Here is a 23,005-nt window from a genome sequence, read left to right on the forward strand (position 1 = left end):
ATTATGGCGACGTTATATGGGAAACTAAGCACAAATATGCTTTTTAGTAAGTACAACATGTTGAAAGCAAATCAGGTATATTATTTCAGGCTTGCGCAGAATAGACATAAGCACATGCTGCACGGTGAGGTTTCTAACAGCACTAGTGAATGCGAAATTTGTAATCCAAAGAAAAAAAAACAACTCTTAATCAGAACCAACTATGGGCGCCAGACATAGCGTTTTCAAGCAAGTATGAAGAAAGAGTGAAGGAGGTTACTAATCGGGAACATCATTGCTTTTTCTTTGTAAAGAAATGGGGAATGCTGGAAAAGGTTTCCTTACTGAGGTGCGAGAAAGGTCTATGAAAGACTTTTTCTGTGTGCCCATGTACCTTGCTTGATGTAACGTGCAACTTTTGAGACTCGCACTGCTCAGCAGAAATGCGTGAGATGGTCTTGACCCCTTTGGGATTACGTGGTCCGTTGCCAGTGTGCCCGGGGTCACTGCTTCCTCGGCATGTGCTGATTGGGCTGCTGGAGGTCACTAAGGGCCACGCTACACGTAACGGAGTGTGCACTGGGCGTGTGCTTGGCGGTGCTTTACAGCTTAGTCTTTTTGCTCTTTAGGACGCGGCGTCACGCCGATCGCAGTTCATTGCTTTGAAGCAGGAGTCACATCCAGTGGTGGAAACGAAACGTTGCCCTGCGCGCACTTCTTGGTGCATACGTAACAACGAATTGCGCGTAACAAAAGAAACAATAGTGCTCTTTTGCGTCAATCTATCTGTAAGTCTGCCTTTAATCTTGCGAATGAGCGAGCTGCCATGTACGCGTCTAAATAAGGTCCGTCCACAGCCACTACTGTCCCGGCATGGTCGTGCAGTGCTCCACCAAACGGAGCGGCCCTTCAAGCGGCATCATTCGGCGCTAGGTGTTCGCGCAGGAGGCTTATCTTTGAAGAGAACCGCAAGTGCTGCCGCCCATCATTCGCGTTTATTCTTTCTCGGCCGCGGAGTGCGTGCAATTCATTTGCATCGCCGCAGTGACACGAGCGGCCTCGGCGCTCGCCTTCCGCAAGACACGCGCAAGCTGCGACGACAGCCAGCGCCGGGGCGATGCGGCGGCCACGCGGCCCGCAGCCGCCTCCCGCGCCACGTGCGCTCGGCAAACGGCACGTCACATATCATTTCGCCGCCCTGACATGCGGCGCGGAGAACGAAAATAGGTAGCGCCCCCTCCCCGCTCTTTCAACCCCTGTCGCTGCCCTGAGGAACGGACACGTCGAGCGGTTCGCTCGCCACCTAGTGTATATAAAGCGAGGGTCGCCGCGGTTGCGCGCAGCGCTCCGTCAGGCGCATCAGCGGCCGGCCCGTGATGGAGAGGTCTCGGAACGCTGCCCCTGCTTCACAGTGGCTTCCGTCTCGAGGTCAAAGAAATCGGGTCTTCCCCATATCTCGCCGAATCGACGGCTCTCGAAAAGAGACTCGGACCGGTTCCCGGAACCACTCGGCGGAGTACACAGCGAGCGCAGTGCGTGAACGCGTGGTCTCGCACGCGCAACACGGCTGCCGCGCGTCCTTATCCGTCGCAGCCGCTGCACCCAATTGGCGGGACCGCGGCTAGTGCGCGGCCGGCAGTCGCCATCAGTCAGCGGTGACTGCGGCGTCATCCGACCCTGCACTATGGCCCCGCGGGGCGCCGCGCCGAGGTGGCGACGGCGCGCTGCACGCGCGCACGTTCCGCGCCAGCGCCGTCGTCGATGACAGCGGCCTCCCGCGCCTCTCCCGCGGCGCCTGGGGGCCGCGGGCCCGGCTTCGCCGAGCTTCGGGCGGCGCGAATTTTCGGGGCGGCCTACGGAAGCAGCAGCAGTGCGCCCGCTGCGCCGGGCGGCGCCCCCAACCGTATAGTAGACGAGAAGGGCCGTTCTCCCGAATCTCGACGTCGCACGCAGCGATGCAGCGAGCGCGACAAAGCGCGCATCTTGCTGTGGCAGTATTTGACTGATTTATTTTTTTTCACTTCGCTGCCACCCGCCTGTCTATCAAGCGCGTGCGCACGCCCGGTGGGCTGCTTGGCTGGCGTGGTGAAACTCGAGCGGTAGGAACACCTGTTCGCCTCCGTGTATTCGCCCTTTCGCGTGCGACTGTGTACGTGATCGCGCGCTGGGGATCGACTATATACGATGCCTCGAAGAAGAAGAAGCACGCCAAGTATGAGCCCACCCGCAACAAAGCAATGGCCCATCGTATGTAGCTGCATTCAGGTTGCCTCAACATGTCCTCTATTGCGTATGTCCGCTAGCAAAATTTCAAATCGCACATAATTATGTCTGTAAAATGTCAAGGAGGCCACTTCTATCGCCTACCTTGTTTTCAAGATGAACCTCTTCGGTTAGATTTTGTTTCATACCAATACGTCTAACGTTTGCTAAAACGACAGTAAATGACCATAACGCGAATCGTTTCAGGGCAATACGCCAGAGATGAGCAGACGTTGGTAAGTTACGTTAGGTGTAGCGGCCTCATACGCATACTACGTAGCGTTCCGAGAGTGCATGTTCTAGGGATGATGCATTGAGTTGCCAGGACTAGGCAATTCAAAACCCTTGCAAATCAATCACCAGGAGCGCCGCGTGTTTGAGACCCTCTCCGAAGACCCCTCCAAGTTATTTACGGGACAAAAAAAAAAACGAAAACTTGTTGCTGGCTAATAGCTCTGGCAGTGGTGGTCACGATAAATTGTAGCAACAATCGCCAGTACGCTATTTAATTCATTAAAATTGCGTCAGTTACATTTTTAAATCTTAGCATCCACGATAACCTTTATAGAATCCTGAGCCAATTAAATATATACGCCCGCTGATGCGTTTGACTGCTGAATTTGCGGGCGATAATCGCGAAAATGGTACGTGCTACATACTCAGGATCCCTACCATACATGGGACCCGACTACACCAGCACCGATAGATTTCAATGCCGTAATCAAGGCATGTGCGTTAAAGTTAATTCATTAAAAAGTTCGCTGTTGAAATTTGGGTAACCAAAGATTTGAATTCGATCACTGGGCTGCGGTGTTATGGTCCTTGAACATAAACTATTCATATGGAAAATATTTATATATGGTCCTTGACCATATATGAATAGTTTCCTTTCTCTCTATCTCTCTCTATTTCTTTCTTTCTGTTTTCAAAAGAACAAATTGGTGCGCTGTCTATACCGTCATCGTTATTCCCTCGTCTACTCCGTCCTTCAGCTCGAAATAAGCTGCTGGGAGAGGTGGCTCCCTTCAGCCCCGAGCCTAAACAAACAGCCGCCTTCTGGCCGTTGCTCATCACTGTCATGGCACAGGATACTAAAGGAGTACGAAGACTTCTCGCCATTCCTTATGCCTTCAGAAATCTGGACCGGCGTTTCTTTGCAGTATCATCGAACTTCCACCTTTCTAGAAAATTCGGGCTTATTCGCATCGGACAGATGTAAATTATGGTCATGCAAACGTGTTGTATAACGAACGCAGTATGTAAACTTCAGAAGAAGAACGAGCGGTAGGAAGGAGACAAGCCCACATGTGAAAGGAAAAGACAGAGTAGCCATCAGTAAAGGAAAACCAAAACTAACCAAAAGCCTTCGTTTAACGCTCTCATTTCATTTGGGACAGCACGTTTGACGCAATTGCGCATGCGTCGTATAAGGTCGCTGACATTTATGTCGCGTTACGTATTTCGACGTTCGGCGAGGTCTGATTGTGCCGTCGGTACATTCAGCCCGCGCCAGAACCACGCAGTTTTATTTTTTATTATTATTATTATTTATTTGGCGTCCTGCGATTAGCACGACTCTTTTTTTTTTCGTTCTTTACCGATAACACGTGTTGTTACTGCCCGCTGAATGTTTTAGCTGGTTGACCGCTATGCTTTCACGAGGACCCTGTGGAAGACGTATTTGTTACCTGGAAATAAATAAATAAATAAATAAATAAATAAATAAATAAATAAATAAATAAATAAATAAATAAATAAATAAATAACATCTTAAGATTTCGAATACTTCTCAGCATTGGTGGATACCCTCCGCAACGATGTCGGAAGGCAACGCATCCGGCGGATGTGCACGATAGAACAGTATAGGCGGGCTTATCTTCGTTCTTAATGAATAGCGAAAGCTAAGCGAATGATTAGGCTTCACGAGAAGTCGTAATACTGGTACTACAACTTTCCCGCATGCGCGATGGAGCTCTGGTTAATATTCCTGCAGCAGTTACATCAACCCGCATTTAAAAGGACAAAAAAAAATTGATTGAGTGAAGCACGAATTCGTTCAACGGATGTCTCAGCATACAGCATTGCTTCAACTAAAGTCTCACTGTGCGTATAAGGGCCGGGGCACGCAGTTGTCTCTTGCTGTAGATCACATTAGAACCACTGCCGTCGATCGAGTGATGCCCCAAAGGTGTTATTAGGTGTTATTTTTTTGCGCAATCACGTGAAACACTAACGAACACGCATTGTTTGCGAGCGAGACTTTGATCTTGATGAACTGGCTCAGTTATCTCTTGCTCCAAGCTGACACCCTTGCAGCTGTAAACATGCTCGCACTTGCCACTATAGGACGAAACAGAGACAGACACGGGAAAATTGTGCGCATGTTTAAACCTGCAAGTATGAACGAACCAGCCCAGCAACGCATTCTTTTAAACTGAAACCCGAAGGTATATACGAAAGCAAACCTGAAAAACGTATAGACAGCGGCACAATCACAACGTCGTCCGTTCATTTAGCGAGCGCTCGGATCTCGCAGTGTTCTTTACAGCATGAGCACCCGAGTAGACTGTAATGCGCCCGATGCGGAGTCAGACGCCGCGCCGACGCTCGCAGATTCTCCCGGAGCATGAAAGCCACGAGGAGGCGTCCCTTTGCGTTCTCGTGGGCTCAAAGAAGAGGACGGGGGGGGGGGGGGGCATGAATTTGAGAGCTATATATGTACAGAGCGTTGGCTACAGCATGTATACTACAGTGAGGTCTGATTTGGCTGTGTCAAGGGACACAAGGCCACATAAGAGAATGTGCTTACGGGTGTGGCGGGATACCGAAGAACAATAGTCCCACAGACTTGTGCGAACGGGTTATTAAGTACGATAAGTTGGACAGGCAATCTACGAAGCTTCCTCACGAAGAATGCCTGCACGCGTTTATTTAACATATTCCGTATAGCAAATCCTGCGAACAACAACAACAACAACAAAAGGGACGTCTAAAGCTTTCGAATCCTCACCGCATGCATATTTCTCACAGGCTGCGGGTACATTCGGACTCTTTCGTATAGCATTCGTACTTCTAAAAGCGTCGACGAGGGCCCTGCACTGTGCCTACGGACCACGCGACCTGTAATCAACCGGGCGTGCATAACACGTATACTGGCGCGTGAAACGGTCAGCTCGCGAACGAGACTCACCCGGACCCTGGCCTCGGTGAGGTTTGTCCACATGGCGATCTCCTCGCGCGTGGACATGTCCGGGTAGCGGTTCCTCGCGAAGGTCGCTTCCAGCTCCTGCAGCTGCTGCGACGTGAAGTGCGTGCGCTGGCGCCGCTGCCGCTTCTTCTTCTTGGGGTCGTCGTCGGCCTCCGAGGAGACGCCGCCGCCCCCTCCGCCGGCACCGTTGTGGCCCCCGCCGCCGTCGACGCCGTTGCTGCCGGCAGCCTTGTCCGGCAGCACGGTGGACGTCGATATCGAATCTGCACACGCGCACTCGCCCAATCACTTCGCAGTCCCGAGGTGCGCTACGACGGGTGCGGTTTGACGGGAGAGACCGAATGATTACCGACTGTGCGTGACACTCCCGAAACACTCCGCTATCACGTATATGAGCAAGAGGTTATTCGTAGGGGTGGTGACACACGCCGACAGGCTGCATGTGACGGGAAATCTTTGACAGTCAAATACATTAACGCTTGACCTATAGCGTTCTATATTTATAGCTTGACATATAGTGCTACATTTTTTTTTTCCGGCATGAGTCTGTTTCCTCCCATCTGTGCCACCTGCTGCATCCTACATTATTTTAACTTTCTGCTATAGGCTTCGCTTCTTGGTGTATGTCAAAGTCGACGACTTTTACGTGGTATGTTATCCATCAGTTCAAGCTATGCGTTTTGGCGTACGGACGAATCGAAAAAAACTTGGCTTTAACCTGTTCGCAATGGCCTGGTCTATATACGCGACTGCAATGCAGTGCTACTTATCGATACCGCTGTGAAATAGCTGCACCTGAATTTACAGGGCACAGAACGATACTGCTGGTTGCTTCTCGTGAAGTTAAAATCACAGGAAGCTACGAGATGCAGGCTAGCTACTGGTGCGAGTAACGCGAGGCGATTGGAAGCATTGACGAAGACAGGTGCAAAATTGCAGTTTTTTTTTCAGTCTTTTTCCTCAATTCATTTTTAATCTAGTGTGAGGCTTTTACAAGACCACACACAAGGATAGGAAACACAAAAGTTTAACACATTCTATACGCTGTTTTTCAATGGAAAGTGGGAGAAAGGTGTATAAGGGAAAAGAAGAGGAAAGGTTGGGAGAGCAGATACGTCAGTATGATAAAATAGCCATTCTGGTTTATGGTCACTTCTTCCTAAACTTCGACCGCCAGTCTAGATCCGTCAAGCCGCTGCCTGCCCGGTGGATAACCTCAAAATCACGCTGCTGCAGTTCGTTTATCCAGTGCGACTGAGGAGATAGGTCTTACTGAGGAGATAGGTCAGAACCTGATGTTCCTTATACAGTTAGAATTTTCTGCCGTATATGCACGACCTAAAGTATTGCGCTGCCATGAAGACGGTAAGGGCCTCTTTCTCGGACGCAGAGTAGTTGAGCTGAGAAGTGTTAAAGGTGTAGGAATGGTATTCTACGACTCGAAGTTGTAGATTTAGTGGACAATAAATAAGGATGACTACCTTGTCATACTGACGTATCTCGGTTTTATTACAAAAGGCAAAATTTTTTTTTTGCTACGGCCGCCACAAGGCCTTCTTTATCAATAAAAATATACAAGACAAAACAAGCAAACGAAAACTGTACTGTTACCGACCAGCAACTATGAATAGTTCTACCAGAAACTTAGAGTAAATAATGGACGCGAAGTATTCTCGGCTGAATGGCCTTACCAATGTAATCTGGGAGTTGATTCTCTTCCCTAGCAGTCCGCGGAAAGATTGAGAACTGATAGGCGTTTATTTCAGACACATGCCTTCCACGCTTTCACCTTTGAGGCACGCAATAGTGGGCTATAATCTGAATTAATTTTGTCCACCTGAGCCTTCTCAGTTTAATTCTACAAGCTGTTTTGTTCCCCCCGCCCCATATCTTTCTCCGTGGTAATGCGACCAACAATCGACCTGGCGACTTGGATCTCACGCAGTATATAATCGCAGTGCTGCGTTTTGTCGCGATGCTGCGTTCTAGGAGCGCTCTTCTGCAGTTGGCCTCTTTTGTCATTGCGCTGTTCTGCTGTGATATTTTGTCGCTGTTAACTTTTGTCGTTATGCCATTTTGACAGCGTGCTGCGTTGTCGCAGTGCTCTTTTTCACTTATGGCGTCTGATTCCTCTGTCTGGTCTCGTCACTATGTCGTCACTGTGCGTCATGGAGTACAGAGAAAAATGAGAACCCAATCTTTTGGAAACGTCTCGAGACCGTACGAAATACAAGGCAAGTCAGAAAAAAGAGAGAAAACGAAACAGAGCGCGCGAAAGAGGAAAACAAAGCTCCGACACAACACCTCGTGTATGGCGCTATACAGCTGCAGGACCACGCCGCTGCGAGGGGGCATCACAACTAGCGCACTTTCGTCTCGGTTTCTCGGCCCACTAAATATACTGATCGTGGTCCTTCTTCCGCTTTTGCCGTGGCAGGCCAAGGCCCGCGGCGGCCATTGTTGTGTTAGCCTGGAAGCATCGACGCCCTGCAGCCTCCCCTCCCTCTCCTTTCTACTCGCACCCGCTTTTCGAAACTAGCGTGGCGCTGCGAGACGCCAAAGCGAGCAAAGCAACCAAGCAAAGGGCCGCTGCCTCCCATAAACGGACAGCGATGGTTATTGCCTGGCGGCTGGCTAGAAGAAGCGGCGCGGGCAATCGTCAATCTGTTAGCTCTATTTCCCCATAGGTCCAGTTGTCCCCATCAGTTCCTAATGGAACTTTATGGTGCGGGCTTAAGGGGAAGGCGCGACGCGCGCCGCCCAGCGGCGGCCTTCCTCGCGAGCGCCACGCCGCCGCTGCCCTTCTTCCCGTTTCTGGCGGTCTTTCCCAGCTCGCGGCGGCATTCGGTGAGCGCCGGCCAGAGTATTGATGGCCGGGCCTTCGTCTTTCCCTGGTTCCAGCTGCCCCGCGCTTTCCTTACTCCTTCCCTCTTGCCCTCACTTCGCTCTCGTTCCGACCGTCTTCTCGGACTTCCCCAAACTCCCATTTGATTCCGCCTTTCATACTTTCTCTCTCTTTCGCTTTTTTTTTATTCATTTCTTGCCTGTTTCTCTCGTTCGATTCATGGCAGCCGCTCTGGCTGAGACGCGTCCGTGTTGACTTTGTACGCTCTCGTTTCGTTTTCTTTTTTTTTCCCCTTTTCGTTTCTAAACGATCCTTGTTACCAGATCCCCATGGACGACGTAGTGAACTAGACAGCTCAGAGACAGATGCACGCGAAGTCGTTGGCGACATGACGTGAATGACGAGTGCGAGGCAAACATTTCTTCTGTATAAGGTGCTAGAAGGCGACGTATCTATGTTGAGTCGCGCTCTCGTAACGTCCGCAACACCGGATCATTCGAAAAGCATGGGGCGGTTGTAAACCACCGTGCATATACGACATTCTGCCGCTTTCCACTCTGGATCACCTGGCAGAGGGCAGATTCTAGTGAACGTGTCGAGGGTGTGAACTGCAACTGTAAGAATTGGTGCACACAGTCTTTGTTCTGCTTCATGGATGGAGCGGTGCTGCTATAATAACTGATGTTGCATGCGCCATTCTGAACGCAGCTGCGGCGTAACTGCCGCCTGCCACGTGATTTTCCTATAAGAAACGCTTCCACAAAAAATTACCGGCGATGAGGATATTCCCTAATGCGAATTTACAGCGCAGCTGTGGAATTCGCGATATATTATAGCAAAGAATTTGATCCTGCAGGACAAGGTGTTCTCGGCGGCGGCGCTGAGCCTCTGCTCGAGTAGCTCGTTTAGCAGCATCGGTAGACGAAACATTTCCACCGCTTGCGTCGCTCACTGTTCAGAAAGAAAGCGCAGGGTGTCTACCAAACGGGAAAACCGAGGATTCTCAGTGGTTTCGAATAGTCTGGAAGTACTCGGGGAAAACTCAGAGAACTTGTGCTTTTATCAGGGAAAATTAGCTGCAATTTTATCGAAAGGGAACAAAAGTCGCGCTAATGCTGGCTCAAGTATAACAGAGAGGAATCGTAACGAATCGTCTTTGACGCCCTGTCGTCGGCTGGAGATGTTGCCAGTGTACAGTCAAGGCCGATTTTCCGGGCGCCCGATTTTTGCGGACATGCCCGATAATTCGGACGGCTTCGCAGCACCACCACGTACCCTATTCGCGTAGTGCGCGCCGATGGACGCGCCACTGGTGGCGGCCTTGCGCAGCGCGCTCGGGAAACGAGCCACCCGCGCGCCGTAGTTTGCTGCGTCGTTGATCGTGCTTGTTTCTCTTATTCACGTTTCCAAAGCTTAATGAGCAACACGCTTGGCACGTGTCGGGTAGCCAAAGCTTCAAGGAATGTTGAAGGAGAATTGTTGCATAGTGGGGTGCTGAAATACCGGCAAAAACGTGCCGCCGATACGGTTCTAATCATTCCCCGCGAAGCCTCATCAGCGGGAGCAACGGTAGCAATGGATCGCAGCCGTTCGGTGGGAAGCTTCTCGTTCTCATCAAATCTTTCTTTTGTCGTGTCGGGTATTTTTCCACTCGATCATTTTTAGACGGGGAAGCGACGAAGTTCGCCTACAGTGCAGCATGCGGTTTGAAGGCATTTCGCTGAAGTCCTGAATGACGTTTGCCATTTCTACCGTTTGCCGCTTCTTCACCGCGTTGCGCTATCTATAGGCAGCACGACTGCACGAGTGCATCGTGTTGCATGTTTGAGCTACTGATGCTTGCATGAACAGAAATTGTTGGTTGTATGCGGCCTGGTAAGTCCTCGCATCAGCTGGATCTAATTTATGCGTGGCTTCGTGCATGTTGAACTGTTGCTAGTTGCTTCATGTGTTAATTTTTTTGAGGTGCCAGGTTTTCACCCCGCCAGGTTTATTAAAGGGTCTAAATAACGGTGTGTTTTATCGGCAAGTGCTTCTTTAACAGCTTTATTCTTGTCGCCCGAGGGCATCTTACTTTTTGTGGTTCCTTGGGAAATGCGTTATGAAAATAGGTAGTTCAGGGCGAGAATCGCTAATAGTTGCTGCATGCGGTATTTCTGTTCCATGTTCGCTGAAAAGTTCTCGGCATCTTTGGGAAGGCATCACACCTTGATGCTGTCTGAGCAGATTTACCACGCCGAGTGATTTGTTTGATTCACAACGTTGTCCCTTCTAGCATGTGAATTTTGTACTGAACTGAATTCTTTCTTATTTCAACACTGTACTCTGTACATGTTGTAAATAAACTTGACTTGACTTGACTTGACTTATGCTTACGCCGCAAAGGACTAAACCCGGCCTTGCCAACAGCACCCATCTACTTTGGCTGGCGCTGCTCTGCCTTTAAATATATCAGGTGGCATCTCTCTCAAGTAACATCAGAGGAAAAGAACTACTGAAAAACTGGTCAGACTAGCTTTGTACGTTTTCAAGCGGCTCCCTTAGGGAATTTAATATTGCGAAAACTGCAGCGGGAACGGCAGTTAATCGGCCTATGCAGTAGAATTGCGTCGGCGGTACAGCGCTAACTCGCGCTGTTACACTGTAAACGAAAATAAACCCACCTGGGAGTTTTTAACAGGTGATGTACCCTAAAACCTCCCCTCCTCAAATATTTACTCCGATGTATGGGAGCAAAACAGCGCCATTCCCTCGTTTCACTCCGCTGGCTAGCTGCGGGAGTATTAGGGCGACATGACGCGATTTTACTCCGCTTAAAAATCTGGTTCTCCCGTGAAACTCCGACAGGGAGTTTTAAAAACTCCCCTCCGCCGAAAGAGCTTGGTCACGTGCGCCTCCCCAGCGACCGGGCGCATTCGGCGGAGTCGGCAGTGCTCATGGCGGACGGTTTGTTTACATTTGTGAAGTGTCGTTCCGTGACAGCGTTTCGTCAATTGGTTTCCCGTATTTCCTTCCAGAAAGTGTTATAGGCATGCCTGAAGCTCGCTGTTTCTCAGCTTCAAGTACGTTAGCTCTGATCACTTTGCTGACAACGATGAATGCAAGAGCAACGTTTTCAAGTGCGGAAAAAGGCTTAGGTATACCTCGAAGCTGCTCACTGGCTCGTGATGTCGGCTCAGGTTCTGACTGTGTTTTCGTGCTGCGTGACCCTGGCTTGTGTTGTTCAGTACGTGAAATGCGACTTTTATGTCCTTTTGGGTACATGCTGACAACGTCCGGTGTAATGTTTGAAAGGACCGCGTAGCAATGGCAACAGCAGCCACTATTCGAGCGACGACGTCCGTGCTAGTCGCACATGTATGGCGTACGCCAAGTTCGTTGCGGTGCTGTGTTGCCAGTGAGAAAGATCGGAGTGCAAGCAACTGTTTTTATGTATCTGCGAACGGATATTCTCGCCCGAAGAAAAACGGTAGGACATAAGTATGCGTACTGTAAATAAAGCTTCTTATTGAGCGATGTGCATCGAATTGTTATCGCGCATATAGGTTTTGGTCACGTCATTGCTTCCGATATTGCATTAACGTTACGCTCTATCCGAGACACTGATTTAGACGCATGCCTGCTCGCTCCGAGTTTAAGCATTTACTCGACAGATCAGCTATGTAGCTCCTTTTCACAACCGAGAGATATTGCTTGGACGCGGAGCAAGTAGTGCGGTGTATAATATGTATGACTGCGCATTTTTCGGTGTTACGTCGGCTGCTGCGGGTCATGCTCACATGTAATAATTTGTTGCTACGCTACCACTATATCGCAAAAATTTAATTTTGTTATGAAGCAGACGCACTTACATTTTTCTTGCTTACTGTAACTAACGCACTACTTTTTGGCCGCGAACGCCGGCAGTGTGCGAAGTCGCTCCAGCATTCAGAATGGCATGCTAATTGTGAAAATTTACGCCATTAACTTTTTTCTCTCACTATTCTGAATTAACAGTTTTGTGTTGATTAAGGTGTTCTGTTAATATCAGAGAGGCACATCTCCTATGAACGAGCATGGGAGTCGTAATTCTGAAAGAAGCACAGCTGCTCCCTAGGCGGTTTAGAGGCACACAGTATCGTGGCTATATATACTGGCACCGTTGCTTCTTGGGTATCGCGTGTACGTGGGATGTCTTTCAAGTTTCTGCATTGGGTGTTTATGAAATGTTTATGTATGTCATGATATATGTGCTTTCATTGACTTGTTTCGTCGAATTTGACGCAGTGTCGTGTGCATATTTCGAAATTTGACCAGCAGCCTCTGTATGTAAAGATGTTCACGCAAACTCTCGGGATGCCTCTTTTTATACTCCCGTTGCACCTAAAAAAAACTCCGTCCATTGCAAAGCAAAAAAAGAAAGAAAAGATAGAAAAAATAACTCCCATAATTCCACGCGAAAATTCCGCTCGCACGGAGTAAAAATTCTATTCCGATCATACGGAGCATAATAAACTCCGAACCGGGGTGTCGCTAGAGGACAAGCGTTATACTCCCACGTCGGAGTTATTTCTGTTTACAGTGTATTAACCCGCGCGTTTGGCGACTTCGTTGACTAGTGTACGCGTTTACATCAACAAATGCGCGATTACTATTCTTGAAGCGACTTTGACAGCACTTATTTGGCGATGTCACATCTATTCATCGGCAGAAAGGTCCCAACGACATGTGCAGACATCGCACCATGCGGATTTGTTTGATATATAAGTCTGCACTGACGACGTGTGCCTGTTATTGATAAACAGAAGCAGTATTACCACAAGGGTAGAATTTAAAAAAGATGATCGAGACATCGCATTACTCAACAATACCTAGCGGCTAGATAACATGAGCTCCACTTCGTGTAAATAGGGTTCATGGTATTTGTCTGCGGGACGCACCTTGCACATATGTGGACCAGGTTGCCCAAAACATCGATAACATCGTGTTCATATACCCGCTCCTACAGCTGTCCCCGTAGAAGAAGCAGTCTGGCAGCCGAACAAAGGAGAAATCGCAGCCGCGAACTTAAGCCATCCATCCTGCAAATGGTTCTCGTCTGCTACTGCTCCCGAGCGTACTGTTGGAAGCGCCCGCTAGGTGGCTGTCAGTGGCGCCTCTATAGGCGGTGCACTACGCGTACAGAGTCAATGTATAAGAACTAACATTTCGGACGCAAGAACCCTTCGCCGTCCGATTTTCCGGACGTTTTGCCGTGACCGCAGGTCCGAAACAGCATTAATCAAAGCCACCACCGCTGTCATTTTGCCTATCTCGCCGCCTCGAACCGGCGCTCTCGCACACAGATCTGCTGACAGCCGCATCCACCACCGCGGCAACGCTGGGCCAGGCGCAAGGCTATTTAGACGTTCGCTATTAAGTTTCTTGCCGTTAGGTACCGTGTACCGCCTCTTTATTGAGGGAGCTTCAGCTCAAAAAGCAAAGTGTTGCCTTACGCAGAGATGCCGGTGTCCCTCATCTAAACCAAATAAACTCTTTTTAAAGCAGTGAAGCGCAACACTGCGATGATATGCGCGGGCTGAGAGTATGTCGGGACAGTTGAGGTTGACTTTCCAGTTGCTCAGAAGGAATCTCACTTTTGGCAAAGTTCGGTCCTCATACCAATGAGCTTGCTATCAGTTGATATAAATAGCTCATGTTCGAAAATATTTGCCTTTGTAAGCATCTCTTTTTTATTCGTGCTTGAAAATGTTCGACTCGATTTGCAATGGGCTTTATCATTTCTTTTTCGAAGATATTTTGTTCGTTGTGCATTATACTAACCCTTCCCTTTGGTTTTCTTTTTGAATAAAATAAACCCTGCTCCTTACTATTCACAGTGAATTAAGTCGTCTTTTTTATTTCTTTAACATGCTTATACTAGAGAGTGACAGCATCGAGCGACGTGGTGTCAGCCCGTCTTGACATAAAACAAAGTTCTGTGTCACTCGTGGATTGTTGCAAAGGCACTCGGGAAAAACCTGAAAGATTCGGGGAATTTGCAAGTGTCAACTTGGTAGGCACCCTGAAGCGTGAACACGGGAACGCGTGGCTCGTGCGGAGCGCATTCTGTAGCGGCGGCGGCGGCGGCGGCGGCGGCGCCGCCGCATGCGAAGTGGCGCATGCGCAGTGGGTCCGAAGCCCACGACAGCGGTTTTATTTCCGCACCGCCCTCGTGCCTAGTTGTGCCGGCACTCCGATTTCCCCCTCACCCCTTTCGCCAACCCCTCCTCCGCTTTCCGCCTCCTGGTTGGACTGCCACCTCCTCTCCGCTTTCCTCCTCGCGTCTTTCCTCCCCCCGCGGCGCTCCGCGTTCGCTTTCATCTTTCGCGGTGCTCGTTCGCTCGGTTACGCCGACGCCGACGCTCGCCGCAGGAACGGGCGCCGAAGAGCTACGCCCTAAAAGCTGCTCTGCGGAACATTGCCAACAGACACGGCGTTCTCTTGTCGTAGAGAAGTGGACTTGCAAAACTTCGTTCACGTGATTTACTGTCCGTATGACATATTTTGCAGTTTCTTTGGAGTGGAATGACATTAATAAATACAAAACAACCATTAAGTTCATTTACGCCTGTTAGACCTAGTAAGTTCTTACACACTTTTAAAAGTCAGCTTCTCCACAATTCACCAGAGGCCTTCGACTACAGCGCATAATGGTCTGCGCATAAACTTTCCCGCATAATTCTGAAAATTTCTCCTGAAACAGTGCTCGTGGACGCAGCCATTGGTGCAGCATGTCCGTTTTCATTTCAACAGGGTGTTCAAGTCATTTTTCACAATCAAACACGGTTATAACGAACTGGTTGGTGCACTAAAATTGGTTCTATCTATGATGTAATATGATCTATTCGAAACCTGGTCTTATGAGCACTAATGAACTTATATGATAAGTTCATTATGCACGGGTGAGGAAACACCCGATGGCGACATGATTATTGCATCAGCATACACGTTTTTGCAAACGCAGCAACAGGTCTCTATATCGGATGATGCAAAGGATATTGCACGCTACCAGGTTAAGTTAGAGGGTGTTATCAAGCTTGCTGAGGTGCATGAGAAAAAAAGATGCTCAGGAGCATGCACGCAAAAAAAAGTTCGTGTTAAGGAGTTTATTTTGCATTAATCTGGCTCATCAGTCTTCCGTGTCCAATGTAGGCCCGCTGCGGTGGCTTAGTGGCTTACGCTACCATAATCACGAGGTCACAGGTGTTATTCTCTACCGCGTCAGCCACATATCGAGGGGGGTGAAATGCAAGAAACGCTTGAAACGCTTCAGGTTAAAGAACCGCAGGCAGTCAACTTTATTCCGGAGTCCTTCTGATCATATGGCGTGCCTCATAATCACATCATAATTTCAGCATGTAAAGCCCCGGAATTCAATTTCTTTTTGTTCGATACAGAACATAATTTGCTGTCCCTTGGCTAGTTACATGATCGGGTTTGACTATATAGTTCTTGTTTACTTTTTTAACAGTTCCGCGACCTGTATTTGGCGCTGAAATTAAGACATCGAGTTGCTGCAGTAAGACATTTAGCTGCAGCGATATCTAAGCGTTAGAAGAAACCACAGATTTAATTTTAACCGCGTTCATATAGGCGATGTGAAAGTTCATTACGAGGTGCCTTAAAAAATACTGGGGATATTTGTTCATCCTTTAATAACACAGAACACACTCCATTGAAAAATCCATATGCCCTATATAGCTCCCATATCCGATAATCTGATATGAAACATATAGGACCCCATTCAAAAACCTGTTTTTCCCATATGTTATATGATGTTATTGGATATAGGAGTTACGTGGAATCCGTTTTTTTTTCAGTAGGGCAGCTATGTTAGAACCCTAAAAAAGCACTTTAGAAGTGTATCTTGTAATTAATTTCGTGAGCCGTACGTCCCTACAATTCAGTTCGTCATTTTTGCCCCGTAAATGTGCACGACACCAATAGGAGCAACGATGTGAATACTCACATGGGCTTTTCCGGTCGTATGCGTCTGAAATAGCAGAAAAAACAACAACGTTACAATCCTATAAGGCAGCATCTTTTTTGCGAATAAATTACAATGAGGTTGGGGAAGGAAGGTTTAATACCTGACCGTCATTGTAAATGCGAAGGGAAATAGAAAAACTTCATCCAGAACACCTCCTAGGTGTTTGAACACCAACAAACCCGACGTGTGGCACCGTTGCGTACTTAGCCGCCAAACCTGCACTACAAAAATTTAGCTTCCGAGAATAAGCCGCGCATGTGTCATGCCCATCGGCAAACGTGGAGGCGAAAATAACCGACTTGAATTTCGGGGGTTTTACGTGCCAAAACCACGATTTAATTATGAGGCACGCCGTATGGGGGACTGCATATTAATTTTGACCGCCTGGGAATGCCCCCAATCGACGCGTTACGGGCGTTTTTTTTTTTTTTTCGCCCCCATCGAAATGCGCCCGCGGCAGCCGGGATTCGATCCGGCGACCTCGTGATTAGCAGCGCAACACCATAGCCGCTAAGCCACCACGGCGAGTTCGAAAATAACCGACGTGGATCGGTTTCTTCACGGTCGCGCTTAGGACATACCGACCAGCTCGCTTGTGCATTCAGCATGGTCAACTCTGACGTCTTTAAATTGTTTGTTATTTCTGTATCGTGGTAAGACTACCTCGCTGCATCCACAAGTGGTAGATACTATACTCGGGCCGGCTGCGTGTAGATAGATAGATAGATAGATAGATAGATAGATAGATAGATAGATAGATAGATAGATAGATAGATAGATAGATAGATAGATAGATAGATAGATAGATAGATAGATAGATAGATAGATAGATAGATAGATAGATAGATAGATAGATAGATAGATAGATAGATAGATAGATAGATAGATAGATAGATAGATAGATAGCAATTTAGCCTACAGTGCAATAAGTATTCACTGTGCACATATATGAACAAGAATTCAGGATCGCGAGTCAGTCTCTAGAGTCTGTAGAGGAGTGCAGTTATCTAGGCCAGTTGCTCACAGGAGACCCTGATCATGAGGAAAAAATTTATACAAGAATAAAAATGGGTTGTAGTGCATACGGCAGCAGGGGCGTAGCCAGGGGAGGCGAGGGCTTATGGGGTTTCAGCCCCCTCCTCCCCGAAAGTTTTTCGTGTTGTCCATGCACCGCCCACCAAAACAACCCCCCGCGCCAGAAATCATTCTGGATTTTGTCTAGAACGTCTTTTTTACGCTCGAAAATACATCTTAGCGCGTACAATGCGAACTCGGGCTGGATTTCGCGGCAATTCGCCCATGCACCGCGAGTCACATAACGCAAGGAGCCCCATCCGAGCACAAAGTTTCAAGGGTGTTTTGATGGCGAGCGGGCTCGTCGTGGCATCTTGCGGAGGCCGTGGAATCTACGGAGCGCATAGATTTCAATTCAGAAACTTTGTGGGTATAAAATTTTCATAAACTTTTGTTGCGAAAAGTGCACTGACATTTGTAAAGTCGCGCTTTAGATTTTCAATTCCGGAACGTTGTGGGTTTAATGTTGTTATAAACATTTGACGCCAAAGGTGCATTGACTTTTCTGAAGTCGTACATCGGACCATACTGTATACGAGACAAGCCAATCAACACACTATCAGACAAGTTGACCAAGCACGCAGCGATGCCCTATGAGACGAAGCGTTATGGTGGTTCATTCGTGCCGTCATGTCACACACACAAAAAAAGAAAACAATCGCCATTTTTTTTTCATCTGCACCAAAGCATCCATGTCAAGACACTGAAGCCAGCAAAGGAAACTACGTTCTTGTTTATTTTTCTACTTGTAATTTTATTCGCGAGGACACATTGAGCATCTTCAATTTTCTTGTTATCGCTACCCGCGGGCTGCCAGAGTCAGCCAGAGTGCAAGCGTTTTTCTCGTGTTTCCCCGACCATCGCGCTGTGTTCTTGGGCGCGCGTTCGTTTTTCTCTGGCCGAGTGGATTTTCGCCTGGCACCCGCCGTGGTTGTTCAGTGGCTATGGTGCTGGGCTGCTGAGCACGAGGTCGTGGGATCGAATCCCGGCCACGGCGGCCGCATTTCGATGGGGGCAAAATGCGAAAACACCCGTGTACTTAGACTTAGGTACACGTTAAAGGACCCCAGGTGGTCAAAATTTCCGGAATCCTCCACTACGGCGTGCCTCATAATCAGAAATTGGCTTTTGCACGTAAAACCCCATAATTTAATTTTTAAATTTTCGCCTGGCAGAGTTTTGGACGCCTTCTGGCTAGTAGACGAGAAAAAAAAAACAATGGTCACTCGCCACCATCGCTATGGGGACTCGACCGATTGCAGCGCGTTCGCTTGAGCTCAACCTCTCCGGAAAGTCTAGTCCCGCCGAGGTAGGATAGCGAGCAGTATGCGCATGGTTCTCTGTGGACCAAGCGTCTCAAGTTTTCTTCGATATGCCTTCGGTAGCCACATTAGGTGTCCAAAGTAGGCATTCGATTGTGACCAAGATGATTTACTTAGCGTTTCTGCACTTCGGTGTCCGCGCCCCACAAAAGAAAAAAAATGGCTGAAGGCTTAGCTTGGTTAAGCCTGGAAGATTGCGAAAGCAATACCCTTGGCTGCGCCTTGGTTCGGCTGATGGTGTGGACATGGTTGCCCTTTGTTGAACTTATGGCTATACATCATCCCTCATAGCGCAAGGCAGCGCGCCGACCACTGCGAGGAGCCAAGCTGTAGCCACATTTATCCTCCTAGCGTGACGTCACACCAGCGAGCGCCCTCTCTCGGTAGCGCCGCAGCAGTGGCGCGCAAGGCTTCGCCTCCACCATCGATGCCGCGAGCTGGGGCCCCGTCTCTCGGTCTGGCGTGACGTCACACGGTCACGTGACGCGCAGCTGCGTAAGGAGGCGCCACGACCACCGATGGGTCGAAAGTGCGAGCAGTATTGCTTTCGCAATAAAAAAAAAAGACAGTGTTGCAGCGCAGCGAATTGTCGCATGGTGAAAGTTCGATTTTGTTATTTCTTCTTTTGTGGAAAATAATGGGCCACGAGATGCTTCTGTTGCGGGCTATTCTTATATTATTGCGATAGCGATTACGGACACTCCAGGCGCATTCCTGCCGTCGCCGTCGCCCTCATGTTCCGTATAAAGTCCAAGGGCGATAACATCGTGACCGCGCGTCGCATGCTGTATGTGCGAGTGAAAGGGCGGGTTGGCATGGGTGAGCCGACGATAGTGTCTCAGTCTTGTGTGGCAAGAGACAAAAGCGTGGAGGAAGCGCGCCGCCTTCCGTCGCGCGCGATACATAGGGGGTGGGGGGGAGTATGGGCGGGCCTTAGGATTCTGTGATTTGTGAATCTGGGATTGCGCGACATGTTTATTTGCCTTGTTTGACGCATTATATACTGTGACATTTTCTTAGATACGTAGATTTATTGGAGATTTATACGTATACTTAAATATCTTATTGCGAGGTTTTGTGTATACGTGCAATGAACTTTGTTTCCTGTGACACTTTTTTGCCCTTTATCAAGCTGTATCTTCGCATTTATATTTTCCATTGTATCTTCGCATTTATAATGCACGAGGGCGAGTCAAATGAAAGTGAGCCAACCAACCCTGCGCAATAATGGTTCGGTTCATTATCTGCGAGGCATGCGCGTAGCACACAGGCATCTCTCATTTATAAAAGTGACACGCAGATGTGTGAATAAAGGTTCTCTAATGTTCATTCACTGGGTTGAACATAGTTGCGTGACATAATGGACACTCCAAAAGATGAACAGCGTGGTGTCGTTAGGTTTTTGACAGCTGAAGGTGTTTCCTAAAAAGAAATTAGTCGCCGAATGGCTGCCGTGTAAGTTGAACATTGCATTTCGTTGGAACTGTGAAGCGTTAGAGCAAACGGTTCAAAGTAGGACGTGAAAGTTGCAAAGACGATCCAAGACCAGGCCAAAGCCACCGTGCAATCACCCCCAATGCAATTGCAAAGGTTGATGAGCTGATTAGACAAGAACGGAGGATAAGCATAGATGAATTGGCTGAGCGCGTGAACATCAGTCACGGTTCGGTTCACACCACAATTCATGAACATCTCGGTTACCGGCTCTTGCGTGGGAAATGGGTGCCCAAGATTTTGAACCACCGCCATAAGACGGAGAAGTTCGGCGCTGCCTTGACTCATTCTATCCGGTATCACAGTGAGGGTGACGACTTCTTGTCTGCAATTGTGACCGGGAACGAATTATGGTGCAACTACTACGTGCTTCAAACACGACGGCAAAGCTTACAGTGGAAACGTTCGAATTCACCACCCTCAAAGAAAGCAATGGCTGTCATTTCCGCCGGAAAGGTGTTGACGGTTTTTTTTCCCTTTTTTTTATCATCAGAGACTATTACTGATAGAATTTGTTAAACCTGGAGCGACTATCAATCGTTCCCTATATTGTGAAGCGCCAGATCAGCTGTGTGTCTCAATCAAAAAGAAACCACGTGGAAAATTCAGGAATGGGGTCATCTTGTTCCATGACAGTGCCCGTCCCTATGTCTAGGATGTGTTTAATACAAAACTGGCAAAGTTCAAAGTGGGAGACGCTGCAACATTCACCATACAGCACATACCTGTTACCTTGCGACTTCCTCATTTTGGGGCAATTGAAAAAAACTGCTCAAGGGAACCAGATTCATGTCGGACGATGACGTGAAAGAGTCAGTTGCATACTTTGTGAAGCAGCAACCCAAGGAGTTTCATGAGACGCGAATCACGCGACTCGTTAGTCAGTGGGACAAATGTGTAAATGCACATGGAGACTACTTATAAATAAAGCCACCCGTTTGTCATATATTCGCATTGGCTCACTTTCATTTGACTCGCCCGCATATGTTTTGCAGAACTCCTGCTTTTTATGTGTGCCCTCTGTTGCGACTCTATTTTTTGCGCAATTGCTCACAGTACACGACCGGTGAGAGCTGCTCATGTGCAATACATTAGAACAAATGACAGCGTCATTGAGATTTTTCCCTGGCCGTTGTATATGTACAAAAATGTAAACAAGGTTCTTGACTGACTAAGTTTCATGAAAAGATTTGTCCTGAACTTGTTCATTTCATGGCCTTTACGTTTTTCATATCAGCGACGTGCACTGCTTTGCTGGTTTTGAACTGATATAGTTCTAAACTTCGTGTGATATTTTCTTTACTTATTAAATAGACAAAATCATGGAAGCATTGATATCAGTTACTTTGGGCACAATTTTTATGACATACGAGTATATTCTTTTCTAAAAAAATACATATTTTACTTGTTTTGACAGTGCGTAGCGTTAAAGAATTCGTTTGCAAGAACTTTCGCAATGACAGTGCAGTTATTATTCATGTATTTGATCCCTCGACAAATTCCATACGGAGGAAGCAAAAGTGCAACGTGAGCCTCCCCCCCCTCCCCCAAACGAAATGTCTGGCTACGCCACTGTACGGCAGGCATTACCAAATCCTGACTGGCAGCTTACTACTGTTGTTGAAAAGAAAACTGTACACTCATTGCACTCTACCGGTGCTAATATATGAGGCAGAAACTCGGAGAGAGAGAGAGAGAATGAGGGAGGCAGGGAGGTTAACAAGAACTGAGCCCGGTTGCCCACCCTACACTGGGGGAATGGGGAAAGGGTAGGGAAAAAGGTTAAGAGAAGAACAGAAAGTCCATGGGAGGTTAACAAAGAAGCTCGAGAACAAGTTAAGGACCGCACAAGGACCGATGGAAGCAAAAATGGTAAGGGTAACGTTAAGAGACAGAAAGAGAGCGGCGTTGATCAGAGAACAAACGGAGATATCCGATACTAGTTGGCATTAAGAGAAAAGGATGGAGCTGGGAAGGCCATGTAATACCTAAGGTAGATAACCGGTGGACCATTAGAGTTACAGAATGAGTGCTAAGGGAAGGGAAGCACAGTCGAGGACGGCAGAAAACTAGGTGGTGGTGATGAAATTAGAAAATTTGTCAACGCCTTCGTCCTTCAATGGACTTAAAATGGGCTGATGATGACGAAATAAGAAAAAGTAACCCTGTTACTTAATATATGCGATACACTATAACGTCGCCGTAATATAGTTTTCCGTGTAACGTGGCATTAGTATAAACATCAGCAGAGTTGTTGCACGGTTCGTGAATACCTCGACAATCAAAGAGCCTGATCTGCAATGAAGAAACGCAGCGCGTTGGCTAAGGTACTGTCGTAGGTATACACACTCGTCCACAAGTTGACGAAACGGTCGTCAACTTTCTCATCCATCACCCTTATTGAGACATTGCTCCTGTCAGCTGGTGAAACCATTTTGATCGCCGGCTGATCATCTTTATACCAGAACTCATTGTAGAATGAGAACGAACAGGGTTTACGGTTCCAAAGGAACACACGCAGTATGAGAGATTCGGTATACCACGAAGGCATCCGGGTTCATTTTCATTACCTACGGTTCTTTACCATCCATGCAATACTGGGTACGTTAGTGCTTTCTTGCATTGTGGTCCTACAGGAATGCAGTTGTCGAGTCCGATAATCGAACCCGTGATCTCGCGCTCAGAAACAGAACGCCATATCCATTTAGCCACCACTTCAGCTGGTCTCATTGAGAGGGCTTCTGACAAGGAATAAAAAGGCAAGCTCGGCAGTACGAAACCGCAGGTGGCGAGAGCGATCCAAGGGGGAG

General features: G+C 48.1%; 1 protein-coding gene across 1 annotated transcript in view; it reads right to left on the reverse strand.

The window, feature by feature from the left end:
* Positions 1 to 23,005, reverse strand: part of LOC139052308 (pituitary homeobox 3-like) — a 157,074-nt gene that overhangs the window by 79,545 nt on the left and 54,524 nt on the right. Inside the window, exons 3-4 of the mRNA XM_070529402.1 lie at positions 16,285 to 16,308; positions 5,432 to 5,712 (exon numbers count right to left, since the gene is read on the reverse strand). Coding sequence (XP_070385503.1) covers positions 5,432 to 5,712; positions 16,285 to 16,308 — 305 coding nt within the window. The remainder of the gene's footprint in view (positions 1 to 5,431; positions 5,713 to 16,284; positions 16,309 to 23,005) is intronic.

Source organism: Dermacentor albipictus, unplaced genomic scaffold (assembly GCF_038994185.2).
Source record: "Dermacentor albipictus isolate Rhodes 1998 colony unplaced genomic scaffold, USDA_Dalb.pri_finalv2 scaffold_21, whole genome shotgun sequence".
In the NCBI taxonomy this organism is placed as follows: Eukaryota; Metazoa; Arthropoda; class Arachnida; order Ixodida; family Ixodidae; genus Dermacentor; species Dermacentor albipictus.